A 21,245-nucleotide genomic window follows, 5' to 3' on the forward strand; every position below is an offset into this window, starting at 1 on the left:
CAACTGATAAACAGCAAGAGCTAGAAGAATTTATTTTGTTTATTTTCTTTTTTGTGATTTTTTTAGGGAGAACAGTGTGGCAGTTAGACACAAAATGACGTTGTAGTTGTGTTTTGTTGAAGTATTTATTGCAGTACAAAAGGCAGGGCTTTAACAGGACAGGACAAGAAGAGTGTGCTATCAAAGAGCAAAGGAGATAGTGTTTCTGCAGCTCAGGATAGTGGAAAGTTTTCAGTCACCATCTAGTGCAAATGAATTGGTTGGCAAACCTGCTTTAATGCAACACTAGCAGTTGTAAATCGATGTGGTTGATTCACCAGCTCAAATGGATTTATTTTATAGATTATAAAAGATTGTACAGCTATCGTATTTATTTAAATTGTATGTACATTTTAATGTAGCTATATTTAATAGTAGATACATACAGGTTAACTAATGGATGAATATAAACATAACAAATTCTAAATCATTAAGAATATTGCAATTACATTTATTATAGTTTAAATTCAATGCTGTCTGGGCCTAAAAGATTTTTTAGCAATATAATTCATACTGGGCTAGTGATATTCAGAGCAGTGCCTTAGATCAGCTAGTTTTTATGTTGCTGCTGTATTGATTGAGTCTTCAGCTGTTCGGGCTTTGCATGTTCATTTAGACCTATAATTGCATTCTCATAAATCCACTGAAAGTGCAATCACAGTATTGAAGGCTAGTGATTGAACATATGTGTGTATTTGTCAGGACATTATTATTGCACTTGGAAGCACTTGTATCAGATATTTGCTTGTGGACAGTTAGTCGTGCTGTCTTGGAAGCATTTTAAATCAATAAATAACACATACACACACTACTTCAGTTTGCATGTGAAAACAGACCACAAAACATTAACATTTTGAAAACACACTGCATATTTTATTTTTATCAACTTTTGCCAACATTTCTGGTGTAATGCTAAAATGGAAAAATATGCGATTTCAAAGTTTACTAGTTTAGTATGGCCACAGTCTTCCATTCATACAATTATATTCACAATAGAAGCTGTGCATTTACACCTTGACCACTGAGAAGAGAAACCAGAGCCACTGCTTTGCTCTGCTTGACTCTGGTCTAGGGTCCAGAAAAATAGGTCAAAGTTGTGTGAAAATTTGATGGGTGTTAATTGTTTAACACAACATTATGTTGTGTTCTTTTCAAAATACGTGTTACACACCTGGGTGTTTGTTTACAACGTGTCTAATTGTATGACTGCTTTCATGTTTTTGCAGCTTGAAACTCTTTCTACAACTAAAAGCATAATTCTATTCTTCTTCATGTCATTTTTATCTTTCCCTGTTGTCTTGTTTTTTACAGGTCCATGGGGTCGTTGTATGGGCAGTGAATGTGGTCCTGGGGGCAGCCAGAGCAGGGCGGTGTGGTGTGCCCATTCTGAAGGCTGGACTACACTGCACACCAACTGCAATCAGACAGAACGGCCAGACAACCAGCAGAGTTGCTTTAGAGTGTGTGATTGGCACAAAGAGCTGTATGACTGGCAACTGGGTGCATGGAATCAGTGTGTCCCAGTGTCAATGCGCAGTACTGGGGTGCAGCATCCCACTGTATGCATGCGGGGAGAGGAGGGCATCCAGACCCGTGAGGTGGGCTGTGTGCAGAAAGCAAATGGTGAGCCCACAAACGATACAATCTGCGAATATTTTGAGCCTAAACCACGCCTGGAGCAGGCTTGTCTTATTCCTTGTCCTTGGGACTGTGTGGTGTCTGAGTTCAGCCTGTGGAGTCCCTGTTCTAAAACATGTGGGATGGGTTTACAGAATAGGATCCGTTTTGTTCTGGCTCCGCCACTGTTTGGTGGGGCAGCTTGCCCAAACCTGACGGAGTTTCAGACATGCCAGCCGGGACCTTGTGAGGGAGAGGAGAGCCTATACAGCCTCAGGGTGGGACCCTGGGGGCCCTGTTCTGTCCCATTAGCAAGGCAAACCCGACAAGCTAAAAAATCACCCAGTGAGAGAGACAAACCATCCAGGGAAAGTGATAAACTTTCCAAAAAGAGTGACAAACAGGTTAGAAAGGGTGGAAAACTGTCCAGAGGGGTTGATATACAGTCCGAAGAAGGGGAGAAACAGTCCATTGAGGGCAACAAACAGCCAAAACGAGGGGACAAGCAGGCAAGAGAAGATGAAAAACAGCACATAGGAGGAGAAAGGTGGTCCAAGGAGAGTGATAAATTGTCCAGCAATGGTGAAAAACCATCCAGACCCAACAGAAAATTGGGTAGAGCAAACAGGAAACCAGACAGGCCATCCAGACAAGCAGACAAGCCCAAACGACAGAAAAAGGCTAAAAACAAAGAGAAAAGAGAAAAAACGAGAGAGAAAGTCCGAGAGAGGTTAAGGGAGAGGGGGAAGGGAAAGGATCCTGAGACAAGAGAATTCATCAAGAAGAAGAGAAACAGGAACCGTCAGAACCGTCCAGGAGGAAAGTCCTGGGACCTACAGATCGGCTACCAGACCAGAGAAGTGACATGTGTCCACAAGAGTGGGAATGTTGAAGCTCTGAGGTAAGAATGGTGTTTCTGAAATATATTGATCATGTATCACCTCACAGCATGCATGTCCACGTCTTTCTATAAAATTGACTTAATATTTGAGACTATATTTTTGTGAGAGCATTTTGGCCTGTCTTCAACTTTTTAAGAGGCTACTCCAGAGTATAATTTACTGTGAACCTTACTACCAGAATGAGGTTTATTTTTATCTCAAGGTTCAGTTATTTTAGCATTAGAACTTTCAGGTTTATGAGTTAGCATTTGATTAAAGTGAATATGAATGTTGGTATTACTAGACTGAATGTCATCAGTGCATGATGGCCTGTGATTTCACAGGTATGAGGGGTTAAGGTTTTTTTTTGTAAGCCTGCCTGCACTCTGTTATGACTCCCTTTTGGGACTTCCTGGGGGGGACCTTTATTTTGTATCAGGTTCCTGTTTTCCCTACATTGGTCCCCGGCGGATTTATGTTATCAGCCTAAATTATGTTCACCTGCGTCCTATTAATTTTTAAGTTTTCATTAGCTGTAAGGTATAATTATCAAAATTAAAAGAAACAAACACTTGAAATATATCAGTCTGTGCGTAATGAATCTATTTAATATATGAGTTTCACTTTTTGAATTGAATAACTAAAATAGCTGAACTTTTTGATGATATTCTAATTTATTGAGATGTACCTGTACATGTTGTGCTGGGGCTCTGAATGACTGGAGCCATCATTCTTTTTGGCAGGGAATCTCTACCATGAACAATCTGCTCTGGTGCTTTCAGTATGTCAGTGCAGTGTTATTCATGTACAAATGTGTTATTTATATTTTTCATCACAAGCATTTCACAAAAGGTAGGAAAATGCACAGACTCACAGTAAACTATTTATTTTGCCATTAACATGAATGGATGGTAAATTGGTTCCTTTGGAGTTTTTGAATGCTTTGGCCTTTCTATAACAACATTTTCAAATGTAGCGTTTAATACCCACATAAATACAGACTCCACTCCAAAAGCGCTTAATGCTGAAGATAAATGTACCAGTGTAGCACTCAGTCTTGACTGACCACCTGTATAGAAAACGAACCAATAGACCGCTGTCCTTGCTTTGTGGGTGGGTAGTTGGCCAAAACATTTTTTTAACCTCTTAGGCCCTGGACCATTTTTTGAGGCTGCTGCTCAAAAATCCATCCATCCCATCCATCCATTTTCTCTACCCACTTATTCCTTAACCAGGGTCATGGAGATCTGAGGGAGTACTGCACAAAAATGATAAAACCAAAATAAATACAGCTTTTCTCAGCATCTACAAGGTCTACATGGATAAGATTGGTATCAAAATAAAGGTGAGACTTTGGTGATTATTATAGATGTGAAAATTTAAATATATAGTCTACCAGGTAAGAGCAAATGATGATGGACCACAACAAAAATTGAGGATTTCATTTCCACCAAAAAAAAAAAAAAAAAAAAAATCGAAATTCCCCTCTAATTATACTCTTGCAGCCTAAAAACCCAAGAAACCATCAGATTGTCTTCTGTGCCAAGGGTGGTATTAATATTAACCAGAGCAAAGTCATATAGCTTTTAGTTGAGAAATATCCAATTGTGCCAAATTGTTCAAATACATTGATATACAAAATAAAAATAATTGAAACAATTACAGAAATACAAAACAATTTAGCATCTATAGCAGCTCTAATGGCCAAAAGAGTTAAATATTTAACACTTTGTCAGTTACTTCTTTAACTCATAAAAGATTCAGAAAAACAACACTGTCAGAGTTAGGTTTTACTATTTAGTTAGAAATAGTTTAACACAATATAGACTACAGAAAACTGTCAAATAAACACCAATACACAAAATAATTTAATTAAGAAATTGTATATTTTGTATTCTTTTTTGTAGTGCAATACAAAGCTGAATTTAAACATTACAAAAGAACGTAGGCTATACAAACTTTCAGCTGCAAGTTATTTCACCTTTACAATACAATATCAAGTTATATTAAAACATTACAAATGAAGGTATGATATGCAAACTTTCATCTGCAGCACCTCAGTACAACTCTGAATGCATGATGATGTTCATCAAAATTGTCTATAAATAGCTTGTTTGCCAATAGATGAATGTGGCATTAGCAAAATTACTCACCTGTATAAAACGTGCAGCCCATTAGCAGATGGCTCTATCTAAACGGTACTTTTCACCAACATTTTTACAACACCACAAAAACAGTTTGAATTAAACAGGAAAATATTGAAATTTATCCTTTTAGTATAGGTATTACATCTCTTTCTGCCTGTGAAAGCCTTGCATCAAACAAGGCTTTGAATAAAATATTCTGTTTGTTCAACCGTACATGCAGCTATTAAAACTCACAGCATCGAAAATAAATATGTAATAATTTAGTTACAATCTGCAGGACACATGGATAATGGCTGTAATCTGCCCAAACGAAAAACTAAAATGCATGGGTGGAGTGTAATTACATCTCCAAGGAGTTGGATTAACACCGACATAAGTAACTGTCAATTAGCTCCAACACTGAGTAAAATTTTACTCTCAATGTGTTAAAATTACTCTTTGGGTGTTAAATTCAACTCAGAAATGTTTAACACTGAAATTTTACCTCTCTGATTTCTGCTGTGTACACAGCACTCGCTGGGCATTGAGGAAAAAGCTCCAGAGCTCATTTGCCGATCTGCATGATTGATACCTCTTTTGAAAGCTTACAACCTATAGAAATGAAGGATAGCCTTCAATTTCAAATAGGCAGTAAACCTCACCAATCACAGGAGGCAAACATCCTAAACAAACGTAATGACACACAAGCTGGGTCCAACAATAAAAACAATAAATTAAATTATTTTGGCTCCCAACATGTAAGAAAATGCCCAGTATGCCGTATTACCAGTCCACCACTGTTCTCCCCAAGCAAAGCTAGTTGCCATGTACAGAAAATGTAGAAAGAAAGATTTTTAGACACATTAAAAACAAAGATGTCTCTGACATGAATTCATAGACAAAGTTTTGAATGCACAAATTCTGTAGTATTATTTATAAATGTTTGTATGCATGTAATAGGTTTGTTTAGACTGTGCTCTGTGATGGTCTTGTGACCTGTCCAGGGTGTACCCCTGCCTTTCACCCAAAGAGAGCTGGGATAGGCTCCAGCAGATCCCTGTGACCCTAAATAGGAATAAGCAGATAGAGATAATGGATGGATGGATGTCTAGATTGTTGACATACTGTATTTTTACTTGGTAGGATGAGCTTGTTGTGCAGAGTTTGAAGAGTCAGAGTGCTGCATGTTGCAACTGAATGCAGTGTCCTCTGTGGTTTAAAGTGGCACAGCTTATAACACTGTCATTTTGTATGCGCTGTGAAACACTGTAAGCATTCAGTTTTAACTTTTCTGTGTAGTCTAATGTTTAGTTAGTGCTAACAGATATTCTGAAATCTTGCATAATGACTACAGATAAATTAGTGGCCTTTGTTTGTAATCCTTTCATTGTTATACAATGAAACAGACTTGTTAATAATATCCATTAATATTTTGCAATGCAGTAGTTCAGGGCCTTAATAAAAAAGAAAACTGCTGTCAGTTTCAATTAGTAAGTCTGTCACATCATTTTGTCTGTTTCACCTCAGTGTCCATCCAAATTCTCCCAGCAGCACTGGGCACATTCACCAAAGCTCTGCTGTGAGATCCACCCAAAGATCTACAGCCTCTATACAGTGAGGTCAATGTCCATGTGGTGTCTGAGAGCCACATTCTTTGTTCTGAGATGAATGGCCTCATTCTGTCTCACTGTGCTGGCTCGACTCTAATGGAGGGCACTGAGCAGCATCCATTTCATCCCAAGATCAAGGCTCTTGTAAATACATTTACTTTTAATGCCTGAAAATTCAGAACTAATAAATCATTCAAGCAAATGCCACTCGTAATATTGCTGTGTTCAAGCTTAACATCATGTCTGGATTCTTAATTAATACACTTTGTAGTATTTATCTAAAAGAGAGGCACACCATCGCACTCATTTATAGCCACTCATTGAATGCACAGATGGTCGAAGCTTTAAAGAGGCTTTGTTGGTAGAGATGAACATTTTACTGTTAGCCAAAGCCCAGGATAAAGTTTATTTACAACTAGAATAAATTTTATGTGGTGGCTAAAATGGATAATTATCCCCAAACGTTGAGGCTTAAAAATAATGATGAATTGCATCCTTTACTAAACATTTATCAAATGTTTTTAACAGAAACACATTATAATGGTTGGAAATATTTTCATGTTTTTGCTTCTTGACAGTGTTTCCAAGATTCATAAGATTTCCATAAATATGCTTTCAAGTGAAAGAAATACTGTTATTTAAATGCATGATTTTGAACATCTATGACATTATTTTTTAATTTCACTGAGGAAAAAAATCTGAATTTGAATTTGCCATGTGGTCATTTAAATAAACACAGAATGTTCTATAAGAACACTATAAGTGTTGTTCGAACCTGGGGCCTTTGTGGAGTTTGTCTGCCTGGGCTCTCTCCAGATACTCGGGCTTTCTGCCACAGTCCAGACACATGCTGGTTAGGTTAATTGGTGACTCTAAATTGTCTGTAGCTGTGAATGTGAGTTCTGTCCATGGTGTATTCTGCCTCTTGTCAGCTGGGATTGGCTCCAGCCCCTCAGAAATAAGAAGTATGGATTGTTAGATGAGTCACTGTATCAAACTGGAGTTCTGAGGTCTTTTTAACAGACACTGCTCTTGTTTTACTACAGGGTTTGGGAAAAAAGAAACAGTTCATAAAAAAATAAAAGTGGAAATACCTTAAAAGAACAGACAGAGCTTGTGAAATGCTTCTGAAAGTCTCCAGAAGTTCAGGGGAATTGAGAAAAAATTAACTGTTAAGACTAAATTAGAGCAGAAAAGAGAAACAGTGTGTCATTATCCCAAATGGCCTATCAGCTGCTAGAAAACAAAGAAAAATAAGTGTCTTTAAAGTCCAAACAAAGCCATGGTGCTGTGATGCAGCTGCTGAAAATAGAGAGAACGGTGTGGGTATGTATCGAACAGCCATGCTTATCACACAGACAGAGACGAGATATACAGTAGGTCATACCGCTGTATCTCACCAGACTGTATAATCTATACACTACAGTGACTTTAATCCACTCTCTAAATGAGAAAGATTTTTACACTAGTAATGTCTTGACATCTTTTCCTGTTGTATCTGCAGCTTTCTGTGGACATATGAGGTCAATAAAATGATTGAATGCATATTTTTAATTATATTCCATTTTTGTCAAAACATTTCTACAATGTGTATGGTATTGTTCTAAAAACATACTGTATAACAGTTTTTAGTATCCACATAAATGGACACACTGGATACAATGTAAATTCACCATAAAAATCAGTTATGGTTTCGAAGAGAAACATAAAATCTTTCCATGAACAGTCACTTAGAACCGACTACACAATTTAGAACTATAACTTTAGAATTCTTCTGAAGTTAAAACACGTTTGGCCCAAAAACTGGTTTCAAATGGGCAGTGTAAAACCAAGCACTTTTAATAAAACACCTACCAAATTAGCCAATCGTAGAAAGTCTTTTTTCCTTTATGGAATAGTTTACCCAAAAATGAAACTTCCCTCATAATTTTCGCGAAATGTCTCTAAACCAAAAACAAAAGATGTTGGACTGTATAGAGCCTTTTATACAAAAAAAAATTACCATCAGCAGAACATTGTAGCTGGGTCAAAGGAAACAAATTTACTCCTGCAGCTTTGAAGAGAGGTTCTGCATCCTTCGGCTCATCTGCTTACTCTGTATGTCCATGATTATTTTTTGAAAGGCCTCAAAGGTATATTTGAGTCCTTCAGGATATTTTAAGTTCAGTGCATACATGAGTCCAAACATCATGGCACAGGCACATGCAACAGAGGGCAACTCATTGAATACTTCCACACCGTCAATGACAATGGAAATGTCCAGGGCACATTTTAAATTCTGCTATCATTTACACATGGTTGGAGAAAATTGCAGTAGTTTTCTTTGCCTACATTACCTGGTATTCTTTGACCAGACAGCTTGCATCTTCACCAAGGTACATGATCAGGCACTTCAGCAGGCACTCTCTTCTGATGTCTATTTCCAGACTCTACAAATGTACAAGATGTATTGCTTTTATTAGACCAAAACCCTACTAAATTGACTGCCACAAGCAATTTTGTTTGCATCCAACCGATACCTGATCCATAACTTCAATAGTGTCCTTAGTTTTTTTACGGAGGACTCCACCTTTGCTCCTGATAATCTGGAGAAGCTGAGAGCTCCGTCTGTCCAAAGAGGCCATAAATCTCGACTGTAAAGGTATGGTCGTGATCCGCAAAAATTCGGCATTAATCTGTCAGAAAGAGAAACAGAAAATAGACTTCTGAAAAAAATGATTTCATTTTGAGAACTAGTTGTAAAAATACAAATACACACATAGCATTAAACAACAAAAGGTATAATTAGGGCATCTAAGACATTTTTAAAAACACTACATACTAAAATCCCATGGTAAAAATTATGGAATATTCAGGATTAATCACATTTTAACATTTTTCAATAAAATAAATGCTTTTACCTCCTCTTGTTGAAACAGAGCTGGCCATCTTTCTTGCAGTTCTTGAACACTAGGTTGATTTTCCACAATCTCTTGTCTGCGTAAGGCAAACGCCTTTGTCATTTTTTCTCTGATTGTCAATGCATTGTTTCTTTTCTTCACCTCCTTTAAAAGTACCAGGCGCTCAACTTCAAGGTTTGCTGATGTCTCTCCAGCAGGAAGGTATGGGATATGATTGGCCTCACCACGTTTAGGTCGTTTAACAGAGAATGATTGCATCATCAATGTCTCCAGAGCCAACGGAGGACAGAGCATCATCATTAGACTGGGTCCCATCATTTGTTTGAGCAGTGAATGAGTCTTCATCTGGCAACAGGATGATCTTTAGAGTGCCAAGACTCTGAAGTTCTCCAGTGTTTGTCAAATTTACAAATACAGTGGGTACGGAAAGTATTCAGACCCCTTTAAATTTTTCACTCTGTGTCATTGCAGCCATTTGCCAAAATCAAAAAAGTTCATTTTATTTCTCATTAATGTACACTCAGCACCCCATCTTGACAGAAAAAACAGAAATGTAGAAATTTTTGAAAGAAAAACTGAAATATCACATGGTCATAAGTATTCAGACCCTGTGCTCAGTATTGAGTAGAAGCACCCTTTTGAGCTAGTACAGCCATGAGTCTTCTTGGGAATGATGCAACAAGTTTTTCACACCTGGATTTGGGGATCCTCTGCCATTCTTCCTTGCAGATCCTCTCCAGTTCTGTCAGGTTGGATGGTGAACGTTGGTGGACAGCCATTTTCAGGTCTCTCCAGAGATGCTCAATTGGGTCTAGGTCAGGGCTCTGGCTGGGCCAGTCAAGAACGGTCACAGAGTTGTTCCGAAGCCACTCCTTTGTTATTTTAGCTGTGTGCTTAGGGTCATTGTCCTGTTGAAAGGTGAACCTTCGGCCCAGTCTGAGGTCCTGAGCACTCTGGAAGAGGTTTTCTTCCAGGATGTCTCTGTACTTGGCCGCATTCATCTTTCCTTCAATCGCAACCAGTCGTCCTGTCCCTGCAGCTGAAAAACACCCCCACAACATGATGCTCCCACCACCATGTTTCACTGTAGGGATTGGATTGGGCAGGTGATGAGCAGTGCCTGGTTTTCTCCACACATGCCGCTTAGAATTAATCCCAAAAAGTTCAGTCTTGGTCTCATCAGACCAGAGAATCTTATTTCTCATAGTCTGGGAGTCCTTCATGTGTTTTTTGGCAAACTCTATGCGGGCTTTCATGTGTCCTGCACTGAAGAGAGGCTTCCGTCGGGCCACTCTGCCATAAAGCCCCGACTGGTGGAGGGCTGCAGTGATAGTTGACTTTGTGGAACTTCCTCCCATCTCCCTACTGCATCTCTGGAGCTCAGAAACAGTGATCTTTGGGTTCTTCTTTACCTCTCTCACCAAGGCTCTTCTCCCACGATTGCTCAGTTTGGCTGGACGGCTAGGTCTAGGAAGAGTTCTGGTTGTCCCAAACTTTTTCCATTTGAGGATTATGGAGGCCACTGTGCTCTTAGGAACCTTGAGTGCTGCAGAAATTCTTTTGTAACCTTGGCCAGATCTGTGCCTTGCCACAATTCTGTCTCTGAGCTCCTTGGGCAGTTCCTTCGACCTCATGATTCTCATTTGCTCTGACATGCACTGTGAGCTGTAAGGTCTTATATAGACAGGTGTGTGCCTTTCCTAATCAAGTCCAATCAGTTTAATTAAACACAGCTGGACTCCAATGAAGGAGCAGAACCATCTCAAGGAGATTAAGAAGAAATGGACAGCATGTGAGTTAAATATGAGTGTCACCGCAAAGGGTCTGAATACTTATGACCATGTGATATTTCAGTTTTTCTTTTTTAATAAATTTGCAAAAATGTCTACATTTCTGTTTTTTTCTGTCAAGATGGGGTGCTGAGTGTACATTAATGAGAAATAAAATGAACTTTTTTGATTTTGGCAAATGGCTGCAATGACACAAAGAGTGAAAAATTTAAAGGGGTCTGAATACTTACCGTACCCACTGTACATCTCCAAAATCTTTGTCCTGATGCAGTAGTCTGAATGTATCACTTAATCCAAAAGCTTCCCTCACTTTTTCAATGAGCTCATCCACTGATTCAGGAATGCCATCTGAGTCCGAATGGACCATGTTTTCCACCTCCATTGTCGATGCGGCGGCTAAGAGCTGTGGCCGTAGGGTCTCGGGTGCCTGTCGTGGCGGCAATCCCCGAACTCGGTGGTGGACACCGGAGGTAAGGGATGCCGTCAAGCTGAAGGAGGAGTCCTACCAAGCTTTGTTGGCTTGTGGGACTCCTGAAGCAGCTGACGGGTATCGCCGGGCCAAGCGTGCTGCAGCCCAAGCGGTGACGGCGGCAAAAACTCAGATATGGGAGGAGTTCGGTGAGGCCAATTCTGGCAAACTGTCCGGCACCTCAGGAGGGGGAAACAGTGCTCTGCCAACACTGTTTACAGTGAAAGTGGGGAGCTGCTGACCTCGACTGAGGATATTGTCGGACGGTGGAAGGAATACTTTGAAGATCTCCTCAATCCCGTCAACACGTCTTCCATAAGGGAAGCAGGGGCTGGGGATTTGGAGGCTGATCCATCCATCACCCAAGCCGAGGTCACTGAGGTAGTTTGGCAGCTCCTTGGTGGCAAAGCACCAGGGGTGGATGAGATCTGCCCCGAGTACCTCAAGTCTCTGGATGTTGTTGAGCTGTCATGGCTGACACGCCTGTGCAACATCGCGTGGCGTTCTGGAACAGTACCCCTGGATTGGCGGACCGGGGTGGTGATTCCTCTTTTTAAGAAAGGGGACTGGAGGGTGTGTTCCAAATACAGAGAGATCACACTCCTCAGCCTCCTGGGGAAGGTCTATGCCAGGGTGCTGGAGAGGAGGATCCGGCCGGTGGTCAAACCTCGGATCCAGGAGGAACAATATGGTTTCCATCACATTTGCGGAACACTGGAACCAGCTCTATACCCTCTTGAGGGTGCTTGAGGGCTCATGGGAGTTTGCCCGACCAGTTCACATGTGCTATGTGGACTTGGAGAAGGCATTCGACCGGGTCCCTCGTGACATCCTGTGGGAGGTGCTCTGGGAGTATGGGGTCCGGGGTCCTTTGCTGAGGGCTATCCGGCCTCTGTACAAATGGAGCAGGAGCTTGGTTCACATTGCCACTAGTAAGTCAGACCTGTTCCCAGGGCATGTTAGACTCCGGCAGGGCTGCCCTTTGTCACTGACTGGTTTGTTTATTACTTTTATGGACAGAATTTTGGAGGCGCAGCCAGGGGCCAGAGGGAGTCCAGTTCAGGGACTACAGGATCTCATCTCTGCTTTTTGCAGATGATGTTGTCCTGTTGACTCCATCGAGCCAGGATCTCCAGCGTGCGCTGGGGCGGTTTGCAACCGAGTGTGAAGCGGCTGGGATGAGAATCAGCACCTCCAAGTCCGAGGCCACGGTACTCAACCGGAAAAAGATGGCTTGCCATCTCAAGGTCAGGGGAGAGATCCTGCCTCAGGTGGAGGAGTTTAAGTACCTCAGGATCTTGTTCACGAGTGAGGGAAGGACGGAACGTGAGATTGACAGATGGATCGGGGCATCGGCACCAGTAATGTAGTCAGTGTACCGGTCCGTTGTGGTGAAGAAGGAGCTAAGCCGAAAGGCGAAGTTCTCGATTTACTGGTCAATCTACATTCCTACTCTCACCTATGGTCATGAGCTTTGGGTCATGACCGAAAGGACAAGATCCCAGATACAAGCGGCTGAAATGAGATCCTTCTGTGGTAGCATTGTGTTAGTCCCTCTGACTGACACCAACGAGTTACTTCTGTAGAGCCTGGATACATCCCTGACTTGACTATTTTTGACTGACTTTGAACATTCATTGGATTTGGAACGGGATATTTCCCGGACAGAAAAACAAACTTTGAACATTTTCAAAAGGACATTTTATTTTCAGTAGTTAAAAAGAAAAAGGGCCCAGGTGTTACTGCATATTGTACTGTTTCAACATATGTTAACTAAAGTTCACAATAGCTACTTTTACAAATGGTCTAGTAGTTGTTTTACTCTTTTGGCTCCGACAATCCTAGAGTAGCAACGTGTACATACCCTGAAGTGGGTTACACATTTTATTATCATATTCTTTTAAAGTTATGATTTTTAGAACTTTCATCATATCAAAATCATAATCTTCAAACGTTGCAGTTCAATCACTAAAAACCAGCGTTTCACAGTGCATTTAATTGTTACTTGTATCTGTCTACTCGAGAAATACACACACATGCCTGTACTGAGCATTTTGAATTAATTATATTGTAAACAGATCCACTAGTTTGCAGCATGTTTGCAGCACCCAGCAGTCATCACATATATCAATTTCTAAACCTATTGTCTGACAATAGGCATTTATTTTAGATGATTCTGCAAAACCCCACATTACATAAAGTACCAACACTTTTCTGATTCTTTCTTTACAATATCTGTTCAAGATAGCTATTGTATGTTTAGAGTTGGGATAAGAATATGATTACAGCAATTAAACTATAATTAAGACGTGCTGTGTTTAGGGCTGTTAACATTAGTAAAAGACACCTGTTCCAACTGTTGTCATGTGAAAAAAAAATGTGACCATTAATTGTAGGTCTGTGATTGGCAGCTACAGTTGTGTATGCTGATGGAGCTCCACTAGTCCATTCTTTAAAAGGAATGCATTTATTTTATTTATTTTTCTGTTGCTCTTATTGTTTTTATTTGGTATATAACAAAGCTGTAAAAGAACTACCTATTTATATGTAGCTGGGTGTGACTGATATTTTTTAGTACAAATGACATATTTGTTCTAAGAATTCTCTAGAGACACTTAAAATCAATAACAATAAATGTTAAATTAATGTGGGGATTTAACTGAGTTAAATGATGTGTTTAAAGTCACATTTCTAATGCAGAATTAGTTGTAGTAGCTAGTCTATTAATGTTTCAGCTTGTCTGATTAGATTTTTGTTTTTATTTTCTACAGCTTGTGCTCTCAGGAGACATTGCCAGTGACCTTCCAGGCATGTGTGATCAGTAAAGACTGTGATGTCACTGAATGGTCTGAATGGTCAGCTTGCTCCAAGCAGTGCTATGATCCTAACGGGCCCAAAGGTGAACACACTCGCACCAGAAAAGTAAGCCAGTTCCCCATTGGTGAAGGAAGCAACTGTCCAGAGCTGGAGGAAAAGGAGCCCTGCAGCCCATATGGAGATGGAGTGCCGCCCTGCATTGTGTAAGTGCTAGTTTGCTAAAAGATGAATTGAGTGGATGTGGAATTGAGTTTGTTTTCCCTTTTTTTGGGATGCTAGAAAACCCTAAAAGAAAAGGGCTAAACAGGGGCTGTCCTAATGATCAACCTAACCATTAACTGAGAGCAGCTTTATATTCTTACAATGACCAAGAATGTCCCCTTTGTTAGTTTCGTTCCCAATACTTTGAACTTTTAGTTATTCCAGAACCATATCTCTTGCCAGTCTCTAATTAATCATTTAATGGATTTCCATGGAATTTGGTGTTTTAGAGATGTAAACAACACAACAAAATTCCTGGTATCATAAACAAATGAAACAAATAGAATATAAAGTTGGAAGGAATGAGAAAGGCAGAGTCTGATGGAGGATTTATGCATCTTCAACAGTCACAGGGACTGCGGAGTTCTGGGGATTGTTGGATAGCAGGCACAGGCAGTTTGCCACAAATTGTGTTGAACACATCTAGCAGAGAGAGAGGACACACGTCAGGCAGGCTGCCAGGTAAAATGTAATAGTTTGTGCAGCAGTCTTGCTTCTTCATTTTATGCTACTTTGCCTATCCCAAATATCAGAGTTCAAAAATTCTGAGCTATGAATGATGGTAAGGTGACATTTATCCCCGAGGTTTTCAGAACAAACATTCCAGACCTCTGGCTCTGTTAAGGGGCTTGAAGGGTCAAAAGTGACAGGATCATTATAATTGTTAAGTTGCTATGCATGATGAGGTTTTTATTCTGTACTTACAGGTCTCACATTAAACATTTTGTTGGCCAGAATTTCTAGAGGTTTCTGAAGATTTGGACAGGCAAGCCAGCACTTTCAATTAACTCTTGCCTACAGTACATGTATTCATACTCTCACTCAGGAGAAACACACTTAACTAAGATGGTAAACATGGTAAATATTACTTTAGAAACATAACTACATTAGCATTTAGCTCAAGGCACTGTTGTGCCTGAGTCTCACTGAGCCACCATCTTACCACACTGTCAGATTTTGTATGTCCTAGATTTTTAAATGTGTTCTTATGTTATTGTACTCTTTTTAGTTTTAGAGCTAAAAATCTACTTGGGGTAGCAACAAAAACTAGGCGATATGGAAAAAAAAATCTTATCACAGTAATTTTTTTCATATCAATTGATATCAATATACAGTGGGTACGGAAACTATTCAGACCGCTTTAAATTTTTCACTCTTTGTGTCATTGCAGCCATTTGCCAAAATCAAAAAAGTTCCTTTTATTTCTCATTAATGTACACTCAGCACCCCGTCTTGACAGAAAAAACAGAAATGTAGAAATTTTTGCAAATTTATTAAAAAAGAAAAACTGAAATATCACATGGTCATAAGTATTCAGACCCTTTGCAGTGACACTCATATTTAACTCACATGCTGTCCATTTCTTCTGATCCTCCTTGAGATGGTTCTGCTTCTTCATTGGAGTCCAGCTGTGTTTAATTAAACTGATTGGACTTGATTAGGAAAGGCACACACCTGTCTATATAAGACCTTACAGCTCACAGTGCATGTCAGAGCAAATGAGAATCATGAGGTCGAAGGAACTGCCCAAGGAGCTCAGAGACAGAATTGTGGCAAGGCACAGATCTGTCCAAGGTTACAAAAGAATTTCTGCAGCACTCAAGGTTCCTAAGAGCACAGTGGCCTCCATAATCCTCAAATGGAAAAAGTTTGGGACAACCAGAACTCTTCCTAGACCTAGCCGTCCAGCCAAACTGAGCAATTGTGGGAGAAGAGCCTTGGTGAGAGAGGTAAAGAAGAACCCAAAGATCACTGTGGCTGAGCTCCAGAGATGCAGTAGGGAGATGGGAGAAAGTTCCACAAAGTCAACTATCACTGCAGCCCTCCACCAGTCGGGGCTTTATGGCAGAGTGGCCCGACGGAAGCCTCTCTTCAGTGCAGGACACATGAAAGCCCGCATAGAGTTTGCCAAAAAACACATGAAGGACTCCCAGACTATGAGAAATAAGAATCTCTGGTCTGATGAGACCAAGACTGAACTTTTTGGGATTAATTCTAAGCGGCATGTGTGGAGAAAACCAGGCACTGCTCATCACCTGCCCAATACAATCCCTACAGTGAAACATGGTGGTGGGAGCATCATGTTGTGGGGGTGTTTTTCAGCTGCAGGGACAGGACGACTGGTTGCGATTGAAGGAAAGATGAATGCGGCCAAGTACAGAGATATCCTGGAAGAAAACCTCTTCCAGAGTGCTCAGGACCTCAGACTGGGCCGAAGGTTCACCTTTCAACAGGACAATGACCCTAAGCACACAGCTAAAATAACAAAGGAGTGGCTTCGGAACAACTCTGTGACCGTTCTTGACTGGCCCAGCCAGAGCCCTGACCTAGACCCAATTGAGCATCTCTGGAGAGATCTGAAAATGGCTGTCCACCAACGTTCACCATGCAACCTGACAGAACTGGAGAGGATCTGCAAGGAAGAATGGCAGAGGATCCCCAAATCCAGGTGTGAAAAACTTGTTGCATCATTCCCAAGAAGACTCATGGCTGTACTAGCTCAAAAGGGTGCTTCTACTCAATACTGAGCACAGGGTCTGAATATTTATGACCATGTGATATTTCAGTTTTTCTTTTTTAATAAATTTGCAAAAATTTCTAAATTTCTGTTTTTTTTCTGTCAAGATGGGGTGCTGAGTGTACATTAATGAGAAATAAAATGAACTTTTTTGATTTTGGCAAATGGCTGCAATGACACAAAGAGTGAAAAATTTAAAGGGGTCTGAATACTTTCCGTACCCACTGTATATGTTATGATGTGGTGTGGTAGAGAAGGTGCAGGACACAGTTTTCTTTGGAAAACAGGAACCCAATGCAAAATACAGGTCCCCAGCAGGAAGTCATAACAATATATCAACACATAAACCAAAGCACTATTTTAGTCATCAGGGACTGGGGTCTTCCTGCTCCTCCTAAAGTCCACCACCAGTTTTCTGGTTTTCTTGATATTGAGCTTTAGACAGTTGTTATACCAATCAACAAACCTTTTTATCAAGTGTCTGTATTCCTCATCGTTTCTGCAACTGCAGGGGGTCCAGAAATTCAGACACTTGAGACCTCAGGTGTTGCAGGACCAGCCTCTCAAACACTTTCATGACATGTGATGTTAGCGCTACTGGTCTGAAGTCACTAAGGGTACTGGGACGGCCTCTTTTTGGTAATGGGAAGTTTTCCATAACTTGGGCACCTTTTTTAGCCTCAGAGAGAGGTTGAAGAGTTGCTGAAAAACCTCTGCAAGCTGTCCAGCACACACCTTAAGTACTTTGGGACTGATCTCATCTGGTCCTTTTGCCTTGTTGGTCTTTAGTTTAGCTAGTTTCTTCCTCACCTGTTCTGTGGCAAAGGCTGGGCCTGTGTATTGTGTTGATGAGAAGTATTATTCTTTCTCAACTTGTGCTCTACTCTGTCTTTATAGAGCTGCTTTGCCTCCCTCAGTTTCCTCGTGTTTTATCTGCACAGCCCAGAGTTTCTCCTTGTCTCTTGCCATGAACGCCCTCTCCTTCTTGTTGAGGAGGCCTTTAATGTCCTTATTTATCCATGGCTTATTATTGGGGAAATATTTTTGGATGGAACAACATTTTCCTCACAGAAGTGGATGTAATCTGTGATACAGTGAGAGATGCCTTCGATGTCCTCTCCATGAAAAGGTGCAAGTTTGTAACCTGCAGGGCCTCCTCAGCATCCTTTGACCAAACCTTCACATACCTCTTGGTAGCAGACTGTTGTCTTACTACGGGCTTGTATGTTGGTACTAGATATATTAAGTTGTGGTCTGATCCACCAAGTGGGGGTAGGGCTGAAGAGCTGTATGCCTCCTTCACATTGGCATAAAGGAGATCAAGAATCTTATTTTCTCGTGTTGCACAGTCCACATACTGTTTGAAGTTGGTCAGAGTTCCCGAATTACTGACATGGTTAAAATCCCCATTAATTAGTATAATGGCACTGGGGTGGATGGACAACTGTGTGGATGATGTCACATGCACTCTGTGCTGCAGCTGATGGAGGAATGTAAACAGTCACAACAATGGTGTGAAAACTCACGGGGCAGGTAGTATGGCCTCAGACCAACCACCAACAGCTCAGTGTCTGGAGTGCAGATGCAGTCCTTCACTGTTACATGTCCAGGGTTTCACCATTTGGAGTTAACAAAAACAGCGAGACCACCTTCTTTTTTCTTGCCGCTCTGTTTCCCTCTGTCCACTTGCACTGAGAACCCAGGCAGTTCAAGCGAGCTATCCGGTATATTTTCATGCAGCCAGGTCTCAGTGAAGCAAATCAAGCTACACTCTCTGTACTCTTGCTGGCTGATAGCTAAAGCAGAAAGTTCAACTTTGTTCATCTTTGTTGCAGAGTGACCTCAGATTCCCCATAATTTTTGGGAGAAACGGTTTAAATCTCCTACGTTTTTCTCGATGCTTCACTCCTGCTCTGCAGCCCCTCCTACGCCTCCTCAGGTCTTGGGGGATTCCAGGTTTTATACCAAAAAGCAGATTTGTTCCCTTGAGAGCTAACAGTTGCTCCCTTGTATAGATGCCGTTGCCACAGAATCGTATATTTTCTGATGCAGTTTCCATAATCTTCATATGTCTCTCCACAGGAATTAGAAGATCCCAACTCATCCACTTTCAACCGCTAGAGAGAAAGCATAGATCTTGACTTGACTTGGATTAACAGATGATAATTCAGTAAAAAAAACTTGCAAAAAACAAACAGAGGAGCTGCTGTAACTGGCTGCCACCTGACAGGCGCCATTCTAGAATGGCATTTATATATAGTGGTCATATAAACCATCCATCCATTATCTATACTCATTTATTCCTATTTAGGGTCACAGGGATCTGCTGGAGTCTATCCCAGCTCTCTCTGGGTGAAAGGCAGGGGTATACCCTGGACAGGTCACCAGTGGTCATGTAAACCTATTCAGGTGATGATGGAATTGATAATGCATTCACTGAATAAATCATAAAACAACACTGATCACCCCTATATGAAAGTACATAAGCCTGTTTTATTAGTAAAAAGTAACAGTATTGGTATTGGCGATATTAGTCCTGTACTTGGTATTGGATCGATACCAAATTTTGCAGTATTGCTCACCCCTATTTTTTAACCTTTGAGACCTTTGTTGTTAAGCAGTTTAATGAGATTAGAAAAATTAATGGAATTGAAACGTTGATTTTTCAGTGGGCTCTTTAAATATTCACGCTGTTGTGACGACACATGACACCATTAACATGGTGGATGTAGTACGCTCAAGGGGTTGACATAGTAAGCTGGCTTCAAAAGCGTCTATGTTTTGGTGTTTGATCAAAGCCTGAATCACTCTTTCCAGTCTAAACAGTTAGACATGCATATTAGGCTATGGTTCGAGGTGAAGACGAAATACGTCGGCTCAGAGTTCATGGGCCATTCATCAGCTCAAGATATCACTGAGAAAATGAATAACTTGCTTTCAGAGATCGGAATCAATCTGTGGATGGGCCGAAGGTAAATTAGAAAGTATTCATAATACTCCAGAATCAAGTGCAGGAAGATGCTGGAAAGTCACTAATTAACGTTGGTTTGTGCAGGTGGCTCATACTGCACGTTGTGTTCAGAGATGGGTGTAAATTCACCGGATGAGAAGCTGAACATGGACTGGACTATCTAGCTTGTATTATCTGTTCCATGATTGCCCATCACAAAGATTTTATGACAGCAACTAGTTGTAAAATGCCCATGCTTGTCAACATGTCAGAAAGAGGATTGCTACTCTAGCCTATGTCAAACAATACATCGACATGGTAGAGAGAGATGAATACCCAATCCAAAAGTAAAGTCATTTGAAGAGGTGAAGCTGCACTGTGCTGATACTGTCTTCCCAGTGAAAGGGGGAATAGTCAACAGCATTGCAAGAGAAATCGACCCCATCCTTACCATGTATCAGTCTGACCAACCCATGCTGCCCTTTCTCTCCGGTGATATGTACAAACTAATTAAAGGTAAGGATAAACATGGATTGTATGATTGCTAATGAGGTTTACTTCTATACACTGCAGTAATTAGAAATACACACAAATATAAAATGACCTTTTTTTACTTGTTTTCCATTTTATAATGTAGAGCCAGATGTTAAATAGTTTAAAAAAAAGCATGGACTAAGCACAGTTTGTGTTTAGAAATGTCAGATGCAGGGCAGTTCAATAAATAAAACACTGTCTAGCGATGCGTTTTTTTAGCGTTATGAACTTTTTTTTTTAAACTGAGTGACACCTAATGACCAGACCGTAACGTTTTTTGCCAACCAAATTAACTAAGGGAGGTGCCTGCACCATTACTTATTATTATTATAAAATTAAAGTAATGTTTATTACTTTACTATTACTGTATAGACTATTTTATTGACTTGTTTTTAGCATACAGTTCATGTAATGTTCAAGAATAAAATGACTTAATTTTAAATTTTCACAGGCATCATGGGATGATTTCTGAAGGAAAAGCATCTGCAAGAGGCCACATCCACTCTAAAGCTCCTCCATGTCCCTTTTTCAAGACAGCAGTCTGCACAAGGACAGTTCTGAGATTGATATTAGATTTGCAGCAAAAGCCACCCTGAACCAATTCAAGTCTTCCAAGAAAATTTTAGAAAGGCAGAGACTAGAGATTAAGATGGACTGCAAGAAACTCTTGATCACACTTCTTGAGAAGTTGCTGAAAAAGGCTTCAGTGCGTCACACATTAGTGAGAAACATG

At 40.5% G+C, this 21,245-nt stretch overlaps 1 protein-coding gene across 1 annotated transcript in view; it reads left to right on the top strand.

Moving 5' to 3' along the window:
* The window catches only part of thsd7aa (thrombospondin, type I, domain containing 7Aa), a 215,668-nt gene that overhangs the window by 59,890 nt on the left and 134,533 nt on the right, over nucleotides 1–21,245 (top strand). Inside the window, exons 2-3 of the mRNA XM_026300874.1 lie at nucleotides 1,351–2,557; nucleotides 14,204–14,452. Coding sequence (XP_026156659.1) covers nucleotides 1,351–2,557; nucleotides 14,204–14,452 — 1,456 coding nt within the window. The remainder of the gene's footprint in view (nucleotides 1–1,350; nucleotides 2,558–14,203; nucleotides 14,453–21,245) is intronic.

The sequence above is a fragment of the Mastacembelus armatus genome, chromosome 11, assembly GCF_900324485.2.
Source record: "Mastacembelus armatus chromosome 11, fMasArm1.2, whole genome shotgun sequence".
Lineage (NCBI taxonomy): Eukaryota > Metazoa > Chordata > Actinopteri > Synbranchiformes > Mastacembelidae > Mastacembelus > Mastacembelus armatus.